Source organism: Apium graveolens, chromosome 4, assembly GCF_009905375.1.
Source record: "Apium graveolens cultivar Ventura chromosome 4, ASM990537v1, whole genome shotgun sequence".
Classification (NCBI taxonomy): Eukaryota; Viridiplantae; Streptophyta; class Magnoliopsida; order Apiales; family Apiaceae; genus Apium; species Apium graveolens.
In genome coordinates this window covers 156,669,805-156,684,966 of record NC_133650.1, presented here as the reverse complement: position 1 = coordinate 156,684,966, position 15,162 = coordinate 156,669,805, and the positions used below count along the sequence as shown (strand labels likewise).

Sequence of the window (15,162 nt, the reverse complement as noted above, 5' to 3'; positions counted from 1 at the left end):
AAACTAGAGAAATAGATAAAGCTAAATCTATAAAGTATTTTTTAGTAGTTCTTGTTGTTCAACTCAACTTGTAAGCAGCTGTGTACTATTTGTATCACAGAGTTCTCTACTTAATATATATCTCTGGTGGAAAAGTTCAATCCACTAGAAATTTTTAAATACTTGTATTTAATTTCTTTGTGATTTGATTTCTGTTATATTCTTATTCCGCACCATTGTAAATCAAACACAGTTATTTATTGGTAGAAGAATCATTCTTAAAATAAAAAAGGAGCCAAAATTACATTCAACCCCCCTTCTGTAATTTTTGTTTAGATTGTTTGGGAATAACAATAAATAATAATATGTAAGGGGTCGCAGCCGCACCTTACTGATAATACTTTCAAAGATGTTTCACATTCCACGCTCGCGGAACAAGCTTTCCTTCCAAGTCTTCAAGATGATAGGTCCCCTTCCGGAATATTGCTTTGATTCTGTACAGTCCTTCCCAATTAGCTCCAAACACTCCATGTTGGGGTTTCTTTGTATTTGGCATCACCTTCCTAAGCACTAGATCTCCCACTTTCAGCAGTTGTCCCTTCACTTTCTTGTTATAGTACCTCGCTGCGCGTTGTTGATATGCCGCAAGTTTTAACTGAGAGTTTTCCCTTGCTTCCTCCAAAAGATCCAAGTAAAGCCTCTGATTGACCTCAGAGGCCCCCTCCACGGAATGATCCCTACGGAAAGATCCTGAACCAACTTCAACATAAACTATAGCCTCATATCCGTAAGTGAGCATAACAGGAGATTCTCCCGTAGTGGACCTTGAAGTCGTGTTGTAAGACCATAGTACTTTTGGGAGTTCTTCAGGCCAGTTTCCTTTGCATTCCTCAAGCTTGGCCTTGAGAGTATGCTTTATGATTTTATTGATAGCTTTAGTTTGTCCATTACTCCGCGGATGATATAGTGCTGCAAATTCTTTCTTAATCTTCAATTCCTCACATAGTTGTCGCAACTCCTTGCTATCAAACTATTTTCCATTGTCAGAGACAAGCTTGTAAGGAATCCCGAATCTGCACACAATGGAGTTGAATATAAAGTCTTTAATTTTTTTGGTGGTGATGGTCGATAATGGAATGACCTCGTCCCATTTAGTGAAATAACCAACTGCAACCACTGCATACTTGACGTCTCCCTTAGCTTTTGGAAATTCTCCAATAAGATCAATTCCCCACATGACAAATGGACATGGACTCATCATAGACGTCAAGAGTGTTGCCGGCGTAGATGATTAGTTCGCGAAGCGTTGGCATCGTTCACATACTCTAACAAAATTCATAGCATCCTCTTTCATCATAGGCCAATAATAACCTTGGCATAAAATCTTCATCGTCAATGAGTTACCCCCCGAGTGATTTCCATAAATTCCTTTATGTACTTCCCTCAAGATGTAATTTCCTTCTTTCTCATCAATACACCTGAGCAACGGTTGATTGAAACCTCTCTTATACAGTACTCCATCATACACCACATATCGCATAGCCTAGTAGTGGAGTCATCGAGCCTTGAACTTCTCTTCAAGGAGTATTCTCTTTTTTATATAGGAAAGAATAGGTGTCATCGATGTTTCCTTAGGAGTTTCATCTACTTGCATCACCTCTATCTCCGGAATGATGGGGATCTCCCGGATCTCCAAAGGTTTAGACCCCAACAATACAGCTTCCTGCTGAGACCCCAAATTGGCCAAAGCTTCGACGTTGCTGTTCTTTTCTCGTGGAACACATTTCAGGCTAACCTCCTTGAACTTTTTAAGTAATCGTTGTGTGCACCTCAAGTACAATTTTGTCCGCGGTTCTCGAGTTTGAAACCCCCCATTCACTTGGTTTACCACAAACCCTGAATCACTCTTCGCGATTAGATTCAGAACTCCCATATCCAAAGCAATCTTTAGGCCATTAATTAGTGCTTCATATTCCGCATCATTATTTGTAGCATAGAACTTGAAGTGAATTATGCTCATTAGATGATGGTCTTTCGGAGATGCAAACATTATGCCTGCGCCTGCCCCTTCATTGTCAACCACTCCATCTACATGTAAAATCCACCAAGAAAGTGGAAGCTCCTCATCTTGCAAACTCCTTCAGGATAAGGCGGATGTAACACCACCATGGTCTTGTCATTAATTTCAGAATCAAATTCTAGTAGGAAATCAGCCAGAGCTTGTCCTTTGATTGTTGTGCGTGACATGTATTCCAGGTCGAACTGTCCCAACTCCACAGCCCATTTGAACATCCTTCCTGACGATTCTGGTTTGTGAAGGACTTATCGCAGAGGATACATTGTGCGGACTTCAATTCTGTGAGCCTGAAAGTACGGGCGCTATTTTCTCGATGCAAGGATTAATGCATAAACCAATTTCTCCATGCTGGTGTAACGAGTCTCAGCATCATGCAGCCTCTTACTCATGTATTACACCGGTGATTGCTTCCCGTCCTCTTCCCTAACCGGCACCGCACTGATTGAATATTCTGAAACTACCAAATACATAATCAATGATTCACCACCCAATGGTTTTAATAACATGGGAGGATTTCCCAGCTACTCCTTAATCGTTCTTAACGTCTCCCCATATTTCACTGTCCATACAAAATCTTTTCCTGCAACTTTGATTTCCTAAAAAAATTCTTTGCATCTGGTTTAGACACAAATCAATTTAGTGCGGAAATCCTCCCCGTTAGGCTTTGTACTTGCTTTACAGTCGCGGGAGACTTCATGTCAAGCAATGCTTTAATCTTCGCAGGGTTAGCCTCGATCCCCTATGATTGACAATGAATCCAAGGAACTTGCCTTAATTAACTCCAAACACACATTTTTGCGGGTTCAACTTTATGCGAAACCTCCTTAGGATGTAGAACATCTCCATCAGATGGTTGACATAGTCACTTGTCTCCATCGATTTAACCAACATATCATCTATATATACTTCCATAGTCCTCCAGATCTGATTTTTGAACATCATGTTCACCAACTGCTGATAGGTTGCGCCCGCGTTGATCAAACCAAATGGTATCCCTATATAGCAATATAACCGTTTGTCAGTGATGAAGGATGTATGCTCCTAATCAGGGCCGTACATGGGAATTTGATTATACCCGGAATACGCATCCATGAAGCTTAACAAGGCATGCCCTGCTGTTGCATCGACCAACTGATTAGTCTGCGGGAGTGGAAAGCTATCCTTCAGGCAAGCTTTATTTAGATCTGTGAAATCTATACACGTCCTCCACTTTCCATTTAGTTTGTCACAAGCACCGGATTTGCAAGCCACTCGGGGTAGAAAGATTCCTTGATTATCCCAACTTTCAACAGTCGATCTACCTCTTCCTTTAACGCTATTGCTCTCTCCCCGCTCACCGGGCGATGCTTTTTCTGTATGCCCGTACAATTAGGGAATATGTTCAAATGTTGATACATTACTCCCAGGTCAATCCCAACTATGTCTGAATGAGTTCATGCAAAGACATCGAGGTTCTTTATCAAAAATCGGGTGAGCTTTTCTCTCATCTCAAGACTTAACTAAGATCCAACCTTCAATATTTTGTTCGGATCATCCTTATCGATATGGATAGATATTGTGTCCTCAGCCGGTCCTATTTTCTCAGAAGGCTGATAAATGGATTTTATATCCATTTAGAACGCTTCATATCGGCTTAAGTTGATGACTTGATCTCAAGTATGTGGTATTGGTATTTTTGATACATTTTTGTTGAGTCTTTGCAGAGCTATAACTATAGGCAAGAATGGAATTTTTTATGCTTCTATGATGAAATAAGATCAAGAAATGAAGGACGAAAGCTTTCTAGAGGAGCGGAGCGAGAAATAATGAAAGCAGATTTTTTCTGGCAGAAGACAAGCGCGACCGCCCTCTACCTTGGCGCGCCCGCGCTGCTTGAATAGAAGGCTAGCGCGCCCGTGCTCTGCCCTGGCGCGCCCGTGCTCTACCCTGGCGCGCCCGTGCTCTGCCCTGGCGCGCCCGTGCTCTGTCCTGGCGTGCCCGCACTAGGTCGTGCAGAAAAAATCCAGTTTTGGTTCTGATTGGAAGTTTCGTGCGGTCTGAGTAATCTGGAAGTATAAATACCATAAGATATCAATCAGAAGGATAGAACGGAAGGGAGAACAACAAGTGGAGAGCACAAGACGGCTAAGAAGAAGAAGATCTAGTTCTACATCTTATTTTTTTATTCTTCTAATTAGGCGATACATTGGATGCTCTTTTCAGATTTATTTTCTAAACCTTAATACTTTAATATTCTCTTGTAGTATTCAGAACCTTTTTACTATCATGTTTTCATTGGAACCCATGATGACGATCCGTTCAATTATGAACTAATAGTTATCATGGGATTCTAACGGATTTATTTATGGAGTTTAGTAGTTGATTGCCTTAAAGTTTTCAGTGTTTGATGAAATATTGATTTCCTCATATGGTTGTGCTTAATCTTCTTGGATGTGTAGCTAACATCTAAGTTATATGGTTAATCTCTATTGAATGCAAAAGTGGATATAGGGGTTTAGAACTTGCCACGCTAGCATAGGTTTATGGATTTTTTAACATGCATGATTCGTAGTGTAATTTTAACCATCTTATGCTGCCCTATGTGATCTCAATGGATAACTTGCTCTCAAATCGTTATGTTTTCAAATCTTATAGACATATAGGGTCTAAACATAATTGGTGTCTGCCAGCTTCTATCTAATTTGTGGATGCTGAGTGATAGGGTATACGTATATTGAAAGATAGTGTGTACTAATTTCGTGTTGTCTGATTAGTTATCATAACCGTCACATACTATGATGAAAGGCATAAACTCTGAATAAAGTATTTAATGAAGTTGGAATCCCATATTTTATTTCATATAAGTAACTTGATTTTAATCTCTTTGTTAATTCATTCTAGCATAATTACTTTTAGATAATCAAACTTAATTTGATACTTGTCTTAGTAGTGAATAATAATTATATATTGTTGCATAAGTGCACATTCTGAATTAAACCAATCTCTGTGGGAATGAACTAAACTTAATCTTATACTAATTATGACCGCGTACACTTACGTGTTTTTGTACGAACAAGTTTTTGGTGTCGCTGTCGGGGATCAGTGTTAAATTTAGTTTATGTTCTTGTCATCAGTGGTCGTTAAAGTTCACTCACTCAGATTATTTCTCTTACCAATTTTACTTTGCTTGTGTGTTTCAGGTATTCAAGAGAGCCTGTATGCGAACACGTTCTCAACCTCGTAAGGACACACTAGAAGAAGTAGAAACGGAAGTGATTATTGCAATGGGAGAACCAGCAACAGAAACGAAAACATTGAAGGATTATTCTCAACCGAAAATCAATGACATTCAGTCTAGCATTGTCAGACCAGCCATTACAGCTAATACCTTTGAAATCAAGCCTGACATGATTCAAATGGTACATAATTTAGTTTAGTTTGGGGAAGCTCCAACGGAAGATCCCAATATGCACATTAGGGATTTTATCGAGATTTGCGACACCTTCAAGTTCAACGGTGTTTCGGAAGATGCTGTGAAACTGAGACTTTTCCCATTTTCTCCGAGGGATAAAGCTAAAAGTTGGTTACACTCTCTACCAGCAGGTTCTATTGCGACATGGAAGGATATTTCTCAGAAATTTCTTACTAAATTCTTCCCTATGGTAAAAACAACTGCAATCTAGAATGCTCTTACTCAATTTACACAGCAATCGGGAGAATCTTTATGTGAAGTTTGGGAGCGCAACAAGGAGATGCTTAGGAAGTGTCCTCATCATGGAATGCCTGATTGGATGGTAATCAATTGCTTCTATAATTGGTTGGGAGCACAGTCGAGACCCATGCTAGATGCAACATCAGGTGGAGCCTTATGGGCTAAGAGCTATGAGGAAGCTTATGAGCTAATTGAAATGATGGCTGCTAATGAATATCAGAACCCAACTCAGAGACTACCACAAAGCAAGGTAGCAAGAATTCTGGAGGTAGATATAGCTACGACTATAGTGGCTCAGCTAAAGGCGTTGACTATGAAAGTGGATTCTCTGGCTAACTATGGAGTTTATCAGATAGCAAGTATTTGTGAGCTTTATGCAAGTGCACATGCGACGGATCAATGTGCTATATCTAGTGAGTCAGCACAGTTTGTGAGCAATTTTCAGAGACCACAACAACCAGTTCCTGCCGCTTATCATCCTAATAACCGAAACCATCCTAATTTTAGCTGGAGCAATAATTAGAGTGGTATGCAATATCCACAACAACCTTACCAGCAGTTTGGAGCCAAGACAGTCAACCCTCCTGGTTTTTAACAATAGTATGCACCAAGGCAACAATTTCAACCACAGGGAATGAAACAACAAGCTCATGGAAGTGCTGGTAAATCTGCTAATGAAAAATCTGAATTGGAAGAATTGAGGCTAATGTGCAAAAGCCAAGCGGTTCCGATCAAAACTTTGGAGAATTAAATAGGACAAATTGCCGATGCGTTGCTGAATAGACCACAAGGAACTCTTCCTAGTGATATAGAGGCTAACCCAGGCAAGAGGGAAGTTAAAGAACAGTTGAAAGCAATCACTTTGAGATATGGAAAAGTCGGCTAACCATCAAAAATCAGTAGCTGAGCAAAACGAAGATGTGTACGGGCAGAAGGTCGGCACGCCCGCGCTACCTCTCAACGCGCCCGCGCTCTCCCCTCAACCAGAAAATGGAAATCTTGATAATGCTTATCAGAAGGATGGAGAAGCAAAAATGAACAAAAATTCTGCTGAACAATCTACTCCTGAGCATAATACATGCAACAAACAGGTCTATCCGCCTCCTCCATATCCAAAAAGGCTTTGGAAGCAGAAGATCGACAAGTAGTTTGCCAAGTTTCTAGAGGTTTTCAAGAAATTTCATATTAACATACCTTTTGCGGAAGCTCTAGAACAGATGTCGAGCTATGCGAAGTTCATGAAGGGTATTCTATCTCGGGAGTTGAAACTTGAGGAGTTGGAAATCGTTGCTCTAACGGAAGAGTGCAGTGCGGTGCTGCAACATAAATTTCCGCCTAAACTTAAAGATCCGGGAAGCTTCGTTATACCATGTACTATTGGAAAGTTATCTTTCGACAAGTGCTTGTGCGACTTGGGAACTAGTATTAATCTGATGCCATTATCTGTCTTTATGCAACTGAGCTGCCTGATCCAAAACCTACAAACATTTCCTTACAACTGGCTGCTCGATCCATCACTTATCTGAGAGGTATAGTGGAAGATGTCTTGGTTAAAGTGGATAAACTCATCTTCCCTGCTGATTTTGTCATTCTAGACTTTGAGGAGGATAAGAAGATTCCTATTATCTTGGGCAGACCATTCTTAGCTACGGGCCGAACTTTAATCGATGTGCAAAAATGAGAGCTTACAATGAGGGTTCAAGACCAGGATGTCACTTTTAATGTGTTCAATGTAATGAAATTCCCAACAGATGAAGATGAGTGCTATAAAGTAGAACTGGTCGACTCGGTAGTGAATTCGGAGATGGAGCAATTTCCAAGGTCAGATACCTTAGAGAGAGCTTTAACAGGGGAATCTGATATTGAAGACGAAGAAAGAGCATAGCAACTTTAGTTGTTGAATGCATCTCCATGGAAGAGGAAGTTGGATATGCCATTCGAGTCTCTTGGAATAGCAGAGCTAAAAAATTCTCTGGAACGTCTTAAAACATCTATTGAAGAAACTCCCACACTTGAGCTTAAGCCACTGCCAGATCACTTGAGGTATGCATTTTTAGGTGATGCATCTAAATTACCTGTTATTATTGCGTCTAACCTTCCAGGTAGTGATGAAGACAAGCTTTTGTGAATTCTGAGAGAGTTCAAATCAGCAATCGAATGGACTATAGCAGATATTAAAGGAATCAGCCCTTCTTATTGTATGCATAAAATTGTGTTGGAGGATGGAATTAAACCTACAATTGAACATCAGAGAATACTCAATCCTATCATGAGAAAGGTGGTGAAGAAAAAAAATTCTTAAATGGTTGGATGCAGGGATCATTTATCCTATTTCAGATAGTTCATGGGTGAGCCCGGTGTAGTGAGTGCCAAAGAAATGAGGCATTACAGTTGTAGCTAATGAGAAGAATGAGCTCATCCCTACTCGGATAGTTATAGGTTAGAGAGTATGCATGGATTATCGGAAGTTGAATAAAGCCACCAGAAAAGATCATTTTCCGCTTTAATTCATCGATCAAATACTTGATAGGTTGGATGGTCATGAGTATTATTACCTTCTGGATGGGTACTCGGGTTATAATCAGAAGATCAGGAGAAGACCACTTTTACTTGTCCTTTTGGCACTTTCACTTTCCGCCGAGCTTCTTTTGGGTTCTGTGGTGCACCTGCTACTTTTTAGAGATGCATGATGGCCATATTCTCTGACATGATTGGTACAAATGTGGACGTGTTCATGGATGATTTTTCCGTTTTCGGATCTTCGTATAATGAGTGCCTGGATGTAATATACGTGAATTTCATACATATTAGGTAATAATAATAATAATAATAATAATAATAAGTGGAGATTTAATTTGAACTAGAATATGAGTTATAAAAGACTTTGTAAAAGAATAAGTAATTTGTTTAGAAAAAGGAGTTGGTAATAATTTTTTTATATATATATATATTCTCCCTGCCTCTTGTATGTCATCGTTAAAAAAACTAAATATCTGATGGATCAGAGAGCCGCAGAGGACGAACAGAAATGGTGAGCACTAGCACTTCTGAGAGCGAAAAGTGAAATCAAATAAATAATATAGGTATCACAACTTCCACACCCAGTATGAATTGTATGTATTATTTTATTGGTATAATGGCATGTCCCTGTTATTCTTGTGCAGTAAATTGGTGGATTCTAGTTATCATCATTAGTATTAATATATATTATTTGTTATGTTTATGGGGTACACATATTACTTTTGTGTCCAAGTTTTTGCATATATTTGAAATGTTCAAGGGTCATGTACTTTATTCGCTGTCAAAAAGTGAACTTGTTTCATTGATGAACTTGAGTTGTTAGCATGCCAAACCATATTTTAAATATTCATATTAGTATTGTAATATAAATAAAGTGTACTTACGAATTTTGTTTTTATTATAATATATTCTTTTTACTATGTTAACCTCATGGGTTAGTTTAAAAGTCTATTATATTATGTGTATTGGAGTCAATAGCGTCAGATATTATTTCACCCTACTTTGTCATATATAAGCTCGTGATTTGATCAATTTTTGTAAACTTAATATTATTTATAAATCAGGTGATATAGTTTAAAAGTAATAGTTATGTTGATGCTAGATTGCATATATATTATATTATATGGGTTTTGTAATCTAGCATGCGTTTTGGTCACTAACGGGGTGTTACTTTATATTTAATATTTAATTATTTACTTTATGGTCTATTAATCTAATTATAATACTTAATAATTAGATTATGTTCTTTATATTGGTTAGTACATTAATGTATTCTTTTATATTAATATATGTACCTGGTTATTTTGTTAATGATTGTACTGTGATGTTTATGACTACTCTATCAGCAAGTAACCAAATTGTTTATTAATTGTATTGTCTAGCCTATTCATTTTGGTAGATCATGTGCTGGTTTGTTAATGTTTCAAGTCAAAACAGTGATTTTATTAATGTTAAAGTTAATATCTTTGCTAGTTACCTATTAAGCCATGTCGGGTAAAATTAATTTTTAATATTAAAAGAAGTAATGAATGTGTATTGATAAAAATTATAAATGGTTATTAGATCAGGAGCGGGGGAGTTAGAAAATCAGCGGATATTATTAGTAATTTTAGTCGCGACTTTTAAGGTACGGATTCTGTACCCTTTTTTTTATTCAACGCTACTTCTTTGCCCATTATATTTATTTGATTCATTCCGTTCTACTTTCGGTTCATTCCGTTAATATTTGCTTAGACCGTTTTAACTTCCGGAAATTATTTTAAAATTTGATTTTAAAAATTTAGATATTAGTTTATGCGGTTTTTCAAAAATTATTTATGACACCCACCTGCTTTGGAAATTTGTATCATTTGTCTCAGGTGAGTTTTAAATTTTGCAAGAATATTTATTTTGAACCCTTAGTGATATAGGGTATACCGATTTAACCAGCTGTAGGGGTACTACAACCATGTCATTGCGGCACCAATGACATGACACTTCCCCGACTGTGTGATTGGTCACGACGTATCCTTCTGTTAGCGCTTATGAGGAGCTTTTGGCCATTTGATATTTGTTCAGGATACGTGGGTGTACCGAGGGTTTGATTTGATTTGTGATTTGATTTATGGTGATGTTGTATATGCCGTGCACGTTATCCATTCTGTTGCACACATTAGGTACCTATGATGTATGTATTTGTATATGTTCTGATCTCCGTATGAAATATCCTAACCCCTCGTTGTTTCAGCCATACTTGTTTTCTTTAAATTTATTGTTTTATTATAAATTGTGAAATCTTCATTTCTGATTTTATTTTATAAATTCTATTCCAAATCCGTACTGGGCGTTTGGCTCATGCCGTATTCTTTTTCTGGTAGGTGCTTAGGGGGATCTAGGACTGTGTGATGGAGAGCTACCCCATTTATCGATTAGGATTTCTGATTTTATTATTATCTATACTTAATTATTTAAATAGAGATTTCTACATTTATATTATTGATGTAGACAGTTTGGAGATTTAATATTATTTTGGAGGTTTTAGAATGTTTAATTATTGTTTACAAATATATTAGTGCTCTGTTTGCAGGTTTATGAATTATAGGTAACATCTCCTTTTATTTTAAGAAGGGGGTGTTACAGAGATGGTATCAGAGCTTAGGTTCTTTCTTGTAGAAAACCTACTTAGGTTGACCTGTGAGTTTGGGTAGACGATAGGATGGGTGTTTTATTTAATTTCGTTTCATTCTGCTTCATCATATATATTCTCGTAATCTTCATTCGTTCGCTATCTTATATTGTAGATGCCTCCTAGACGTGATCCTTTTCATATTGACCCCGCTCAGCTTACTGAGATGATAGGGTAAACAGTGGCTCAGGCTATACAGCAGGCTTTGGCAAACCAAGGAAATCAGAATGGCGAGGGAAATCAGAATGGAGAAGGAAATCAGAATGGAGAGGGAAATGAGAATGGGCAAGGAAATCAGAATGGCAATGGGAATCAGAATCAGAACGGTCAGGGCCATCAGTTGGAGCCGTTTGTATGGTTGGAGAGGTTTATGAAGCAAAAACCAGACTCTTTTACTTCAGCACCGACTCCTATTGATGCTGAAAATTGGATTGTTCATCTCGAGAAGATTTTTGATACACTGGGTTATGATGAGATTCAGAAGGTCATGTTAGCAGTGTATAAGTTGGAGGGGGATGCTCAGAGGTGGTGGAGAGGAGTGAAAGCTACTAGAGGGGTGCAGTATGTAGAGGCTTTGGAATGGCAGGGATTCAAGGAAGTATTCTATGAGCAGTACTTCTCTAATGCTGATAGGGAGGCTTATTTGAGGGAGTTTCATTCTATTGCGCAGCACCATGATGATAGCATTACTGATTATATGGCGAGGTTTATAAGGTTGACTGGATTTGTATTGAGTGGCATTTATGATATTTATAATGCTCTATAAAGGCTTGGATTGATGTTTTGTACTCAAGTTATTTGTGTTTTTGATGTGTTTTTTAGTGTTTTTGTATTTCAGGAATATACTGAGGATCCAGGTGATTTAGCATTGTTTTGATGCTAAAATGGTGTTAGAAATGTGTCATAAAGGTTGTTCGTGAAAAGGTCATCTCAAACTCAGCAAAATAAAGAAGGAATAAAAGCAGTTTATCCAGTTGGTCAGCGCGCCCGCGCTGTGTAAGCGCGCGACTGCGCCGGAGTATAGAAGGACAGCGCGCCCGCGATGATGAAGCGCGCAGCCGCGCTATGTCGGGCTAAGAAAATCCTGATTCTATTATAATTCTTTTTCCTGGACTTCTGGATTGCTTGGGGGCCTGCTATATAAACAACTCTAGGTCATTTTTAATGAGATATCAAGATAGAGCACAAGGAGAAGATGACAAGAGACCTATAGAACAATTCAACAAAGGCGAAGACGATCTAGTTTATTCTTGTGAATCTTTGTTTTGAGTTGTAATCTTGGATGCTCGTTTCTTCTTTTGTTGAACCTATACTCTTGTTTTGTACTTGGTTTTAATTATTTGTTATAAAGACTATGTTTGTTTTACCATGCTTTCATCGGAACCCACGTTGATGATGAGTCCGATTATGGGTTAATCGTTATCGTGGGGTTCTAGCGGATTTATTTATGGATTTCTTTAGTTAATTCATTTGATACCTTATTGTATGGTGATTGTATGATATCCTAGTATTGGTTGTGCTTATTCTTCTTATGAGCGTCGCGAACTTATAAGATAGTGTGTTAATTCTTAATGAAGTGAAAGTGAATTTAAGGATTTAGAACTTGCCATGCTATCATAGGTTCATGTATTGTTATGCATGATTCGTAGGTAATTTTAACCATCTTACTTGCCCTGTGTAATCATGAGAGATAACTTGTGCTTAAACCGTTATGTTGTCAAATTCTATAGACATATAGGGTCTCGATATAATTGGTGTCTATTCAGCTTCTATCTCTTTTGTGGATGTCTGGTAGTATGGTACTCGTGCAACGAAAGTTGGCGTTTATCAGTTTCGTGTTATCTGATTAGTATCATCACCATTGCATGCTAAGGTTAAGAATGAAAAGGCTATTGAATGAAGTGTTTAATGAAGTTAGAATCCCATGTTTGTCATATATATTAATTCAATCAATCTTATTCTCGTAGTTATAATTATTAGTTAAATCATAGTTATAATCAACTTCAATTTCTAATTCATCTTAGCATTGAATAATAACCATACATTGTTGCTTAGGTGCATGAATTAATTAGTTAACCAATACAGTCTTTGTGGGAATGAACTAGAAAAGATTCTATACTACTTGCGAACTCGTATACCTGCGTGTATTATTAGCGCGTGTTTAGCGACTAACAAGTTTTTGGCGCCGCTGCCGGGGACTGCATTGTTAATTGATAGTTTATGTGCTTTCCATCAGTGGTCGTTAAAGTTCATTGACTCAGACATTGTTACTTATCTGCTTCCTTGTCTTATTTCAGGTACTCTTGTCACACCCCCAACTTAAACAGCAAAATAAATATAGCTATTACAATATTTTAAATGAAGAATACACAACCAACTCCAAGATCTTACAGTTTAGGGTTTGGAACAGCCCAACACTACCAACTATTACATCTGATTACAAATACCGAGTCCTCACACAACTATTATTACTTATTCTACCTGAGCTCGAACATAAGCATCAGCATCACAGGTCTTACGGGCAGTCTGCTTGAATCTAACCATAGCTGCTAGCTGTAATATCAGGGTAAAGCAAGGAGTGAGCCAAATGCTCAACAAGTTCTAACAGTACGACACAGAACATAAATTGAGATATACCTTTAAGAATGATAGTGGAAAGACATAACCAAAGGTAACGAGAGATAAAAAAACTATGTGAGATGGCATCATTTTGCTTGCATCAAAACAATTTTAAAAATCATGTCTTAATCAAAATCATTTTATGACGCTACGGATTACAGCCGGTGATCAGCCGCGAAGTAATCCCGAACCTCGCTGGGTTCTAAAACATTATTGGGAATCCCTAGGCAACTTTTAAGCCTAATATAAGTGTGGAAAGGACTCGCGTCTCAGTCCAGATCCACTATTCAAGAAAACATTTATCCCCCTTTGGGACTAAAAACCCACATTTTAATTATTTAAAAACTGATGCCGGTTTATGACAAAATCTCTTTTGACTGTAAACATTTTTATCAAGGGATTATAGATCAGCTCGAAACACAGGAAACAAGGTACTGAATATCAGAGCCATGATTCACAAAACTATTCTTTATTCAAGTAATTGAATGGTTTTCAAATATCAAGGATTGGACAAGAGGATTTAGTGAGACTAATGGATAATATGAAGGGTAATGCTAATTTGGGCTCAAAGCAATGGTTTCTCATCAAGGTTCAAGTGCTGGATCATCAAGAAGGTAAGCTTCAAGAATACTAAGGGTGTTAAGGTGTGAAGAATGATCTTTAACTCAGGACATATCAGAATTGTCAAGCTTTAGGATAAGAAAGAGGGTATCAATCAATGAGGAATCAAGCTGGTAAGTATCTGACTATCAGAATTCAAAGTAAGGTTCTATAGGGGTTCAAGTATCGAGATGAGATATTAATACTTAGGAAACATCAACATGTTAATCAAGGTGATCCATCAAGTAATATATCAATTCTTCTTTTTATCATGGCATTAAACAATCATGAAAGACTTTTGAACTACTTGCAATACGTACTCGAGGGTTCATGGCATCTCTATGTAACTTAAAGATAAACAAAAGATACGCTTGATTTAAGTATGTCAAAATGACTCAGGATAATTGCATCGATATATATGAATTTGCAGTAAATACGAAGGTCAAGTTGAATCACTTGCCTTGAGATAGGCTGGTCTGGTCTGACTGGTAGGAGCAACAACTGGAGCTTCACTCGACTTTTATGGCAAGTTTTCCCTCATCTCGAGATCCTACATAAATAATAATAATCCTCATTATAATATATTCTCACCAACCTAACCTATTTACAACTCGAAATTAAACACGGATGGCACTTAGGCCTATATGCACTTAATTTATATTCACTTTTAAATTATAATTGCGCACACATAGCCACATATTCACATATCATATATTAACACCAAATAACACCATATATATCATAATGCAACACTAGGCTTGGATGATCTCGACTCGCGACTTAAGTCACTTGGTCGCTAAACTAGACAAGGTCTTCTAATTTCGGCTTTCTAACTCGATGTGCCTTTCCTAAATTATCCAAAACCTATTGACCCTCACTTGTGCCTTTTTCTCTACTGACCTTATACCATCTTACAACTATGGTGGTTGACCTAATACTCACTTCTAAGTGTTCTAAAACTATGTGGTAAGTGATAGTGTTCACTGGTGCAAATTTCAGAATGACAACTAT

General features: G+C 37.7%; 2 protein-coding genes and 1 non-coding gene across 3 annotated transcripts; 1 reads left to right on the top strand and 2 right to left on the bottom strand.

Annotated features, from left to right (window-relative positions):
* Nucleotides 1-382: 382 nt before the first annotated feature.
* On the bottom strand, nucleotides 383-1,237 carry LOC141719098 (uncharacterized). Its single transcript, XM_074521480.1, has 2 exons — nucleotides 1,121-1,237; nucleotides 383-1,009 (listed from the first exon to the last, which is right to left on the bottom strand). The coding sequence occupies exons 1-2, from the start codon at nucleotides 1,235-1,237 to the stop codon at nucleotides 383-385; spliced, it is 744 nt and encodes a 247-aa protein (XP_074377581.1).
* Nucleotides 1,238-5,711: 4,474 nt separating this feature from the next.
* On the bottom strand, nucleotides 5,712-5,816 carry LOC141721947 (small nucleolar RNA R71). Its single transcript, XR_012574987.1, has one exon. It is a non-coding gene; the product is annotated as a small nucleolar RNA R71 (small nucleolar RNA).
* Nucleotides 5,817-11,302: 5,486 nt separating this feature from the next.
* On the top strand, nucleotides 11,303-11,809 carry LOC141719097 (uncharacterized). The gene is made up of 2 exons (XM_074521479.1): nucleotides 11,303-11,659; nucleotides 11,771-11,809. Exons 1-2 carry the CDS (start codon nucleotides 11,303-11,305, stop codon nucleotides 11,807-11,809), a joined length of 396 nt encoding a protein of 131 aa, XP_074377580.1.
* The last annotated feature ends 3,353 nt before the right edge of the window (nucleotides 11,810-15,162 follow it).

Excerpts from the sequence above, each read along its gene's own strand:
- LOC141719098 (XM_074521480.1), bottom strand. The coding sequence starts at position 1,237 with ATGAGTCCATGTCCATTTGTCATGTGGGGAATTGATCTTATTGGAGAA. Across the intron at positions 1,010-1,120 it reads ATTTCACTAAATGGGACGAG|TTTGATAGCAAGGAGTTGCG; the intron begins GTCATTCCATTA and ends AATGGAAAATAG.
- LOC141719097 (XM_074521479.1), top strand. The coding sequence starts at position 11,303 with ATGAAGCAAAAACCAGACTCTTTTACTTCAGCACCGACTCCTATTGAT. Across the intron at positions 11,660-11,770 it reads TTATAAGGTTGACTGGATTT|GAATATACTGAGGATCCAGG; the intron begins GTATTGAGTGGC and ends TTTGTATTTCAG.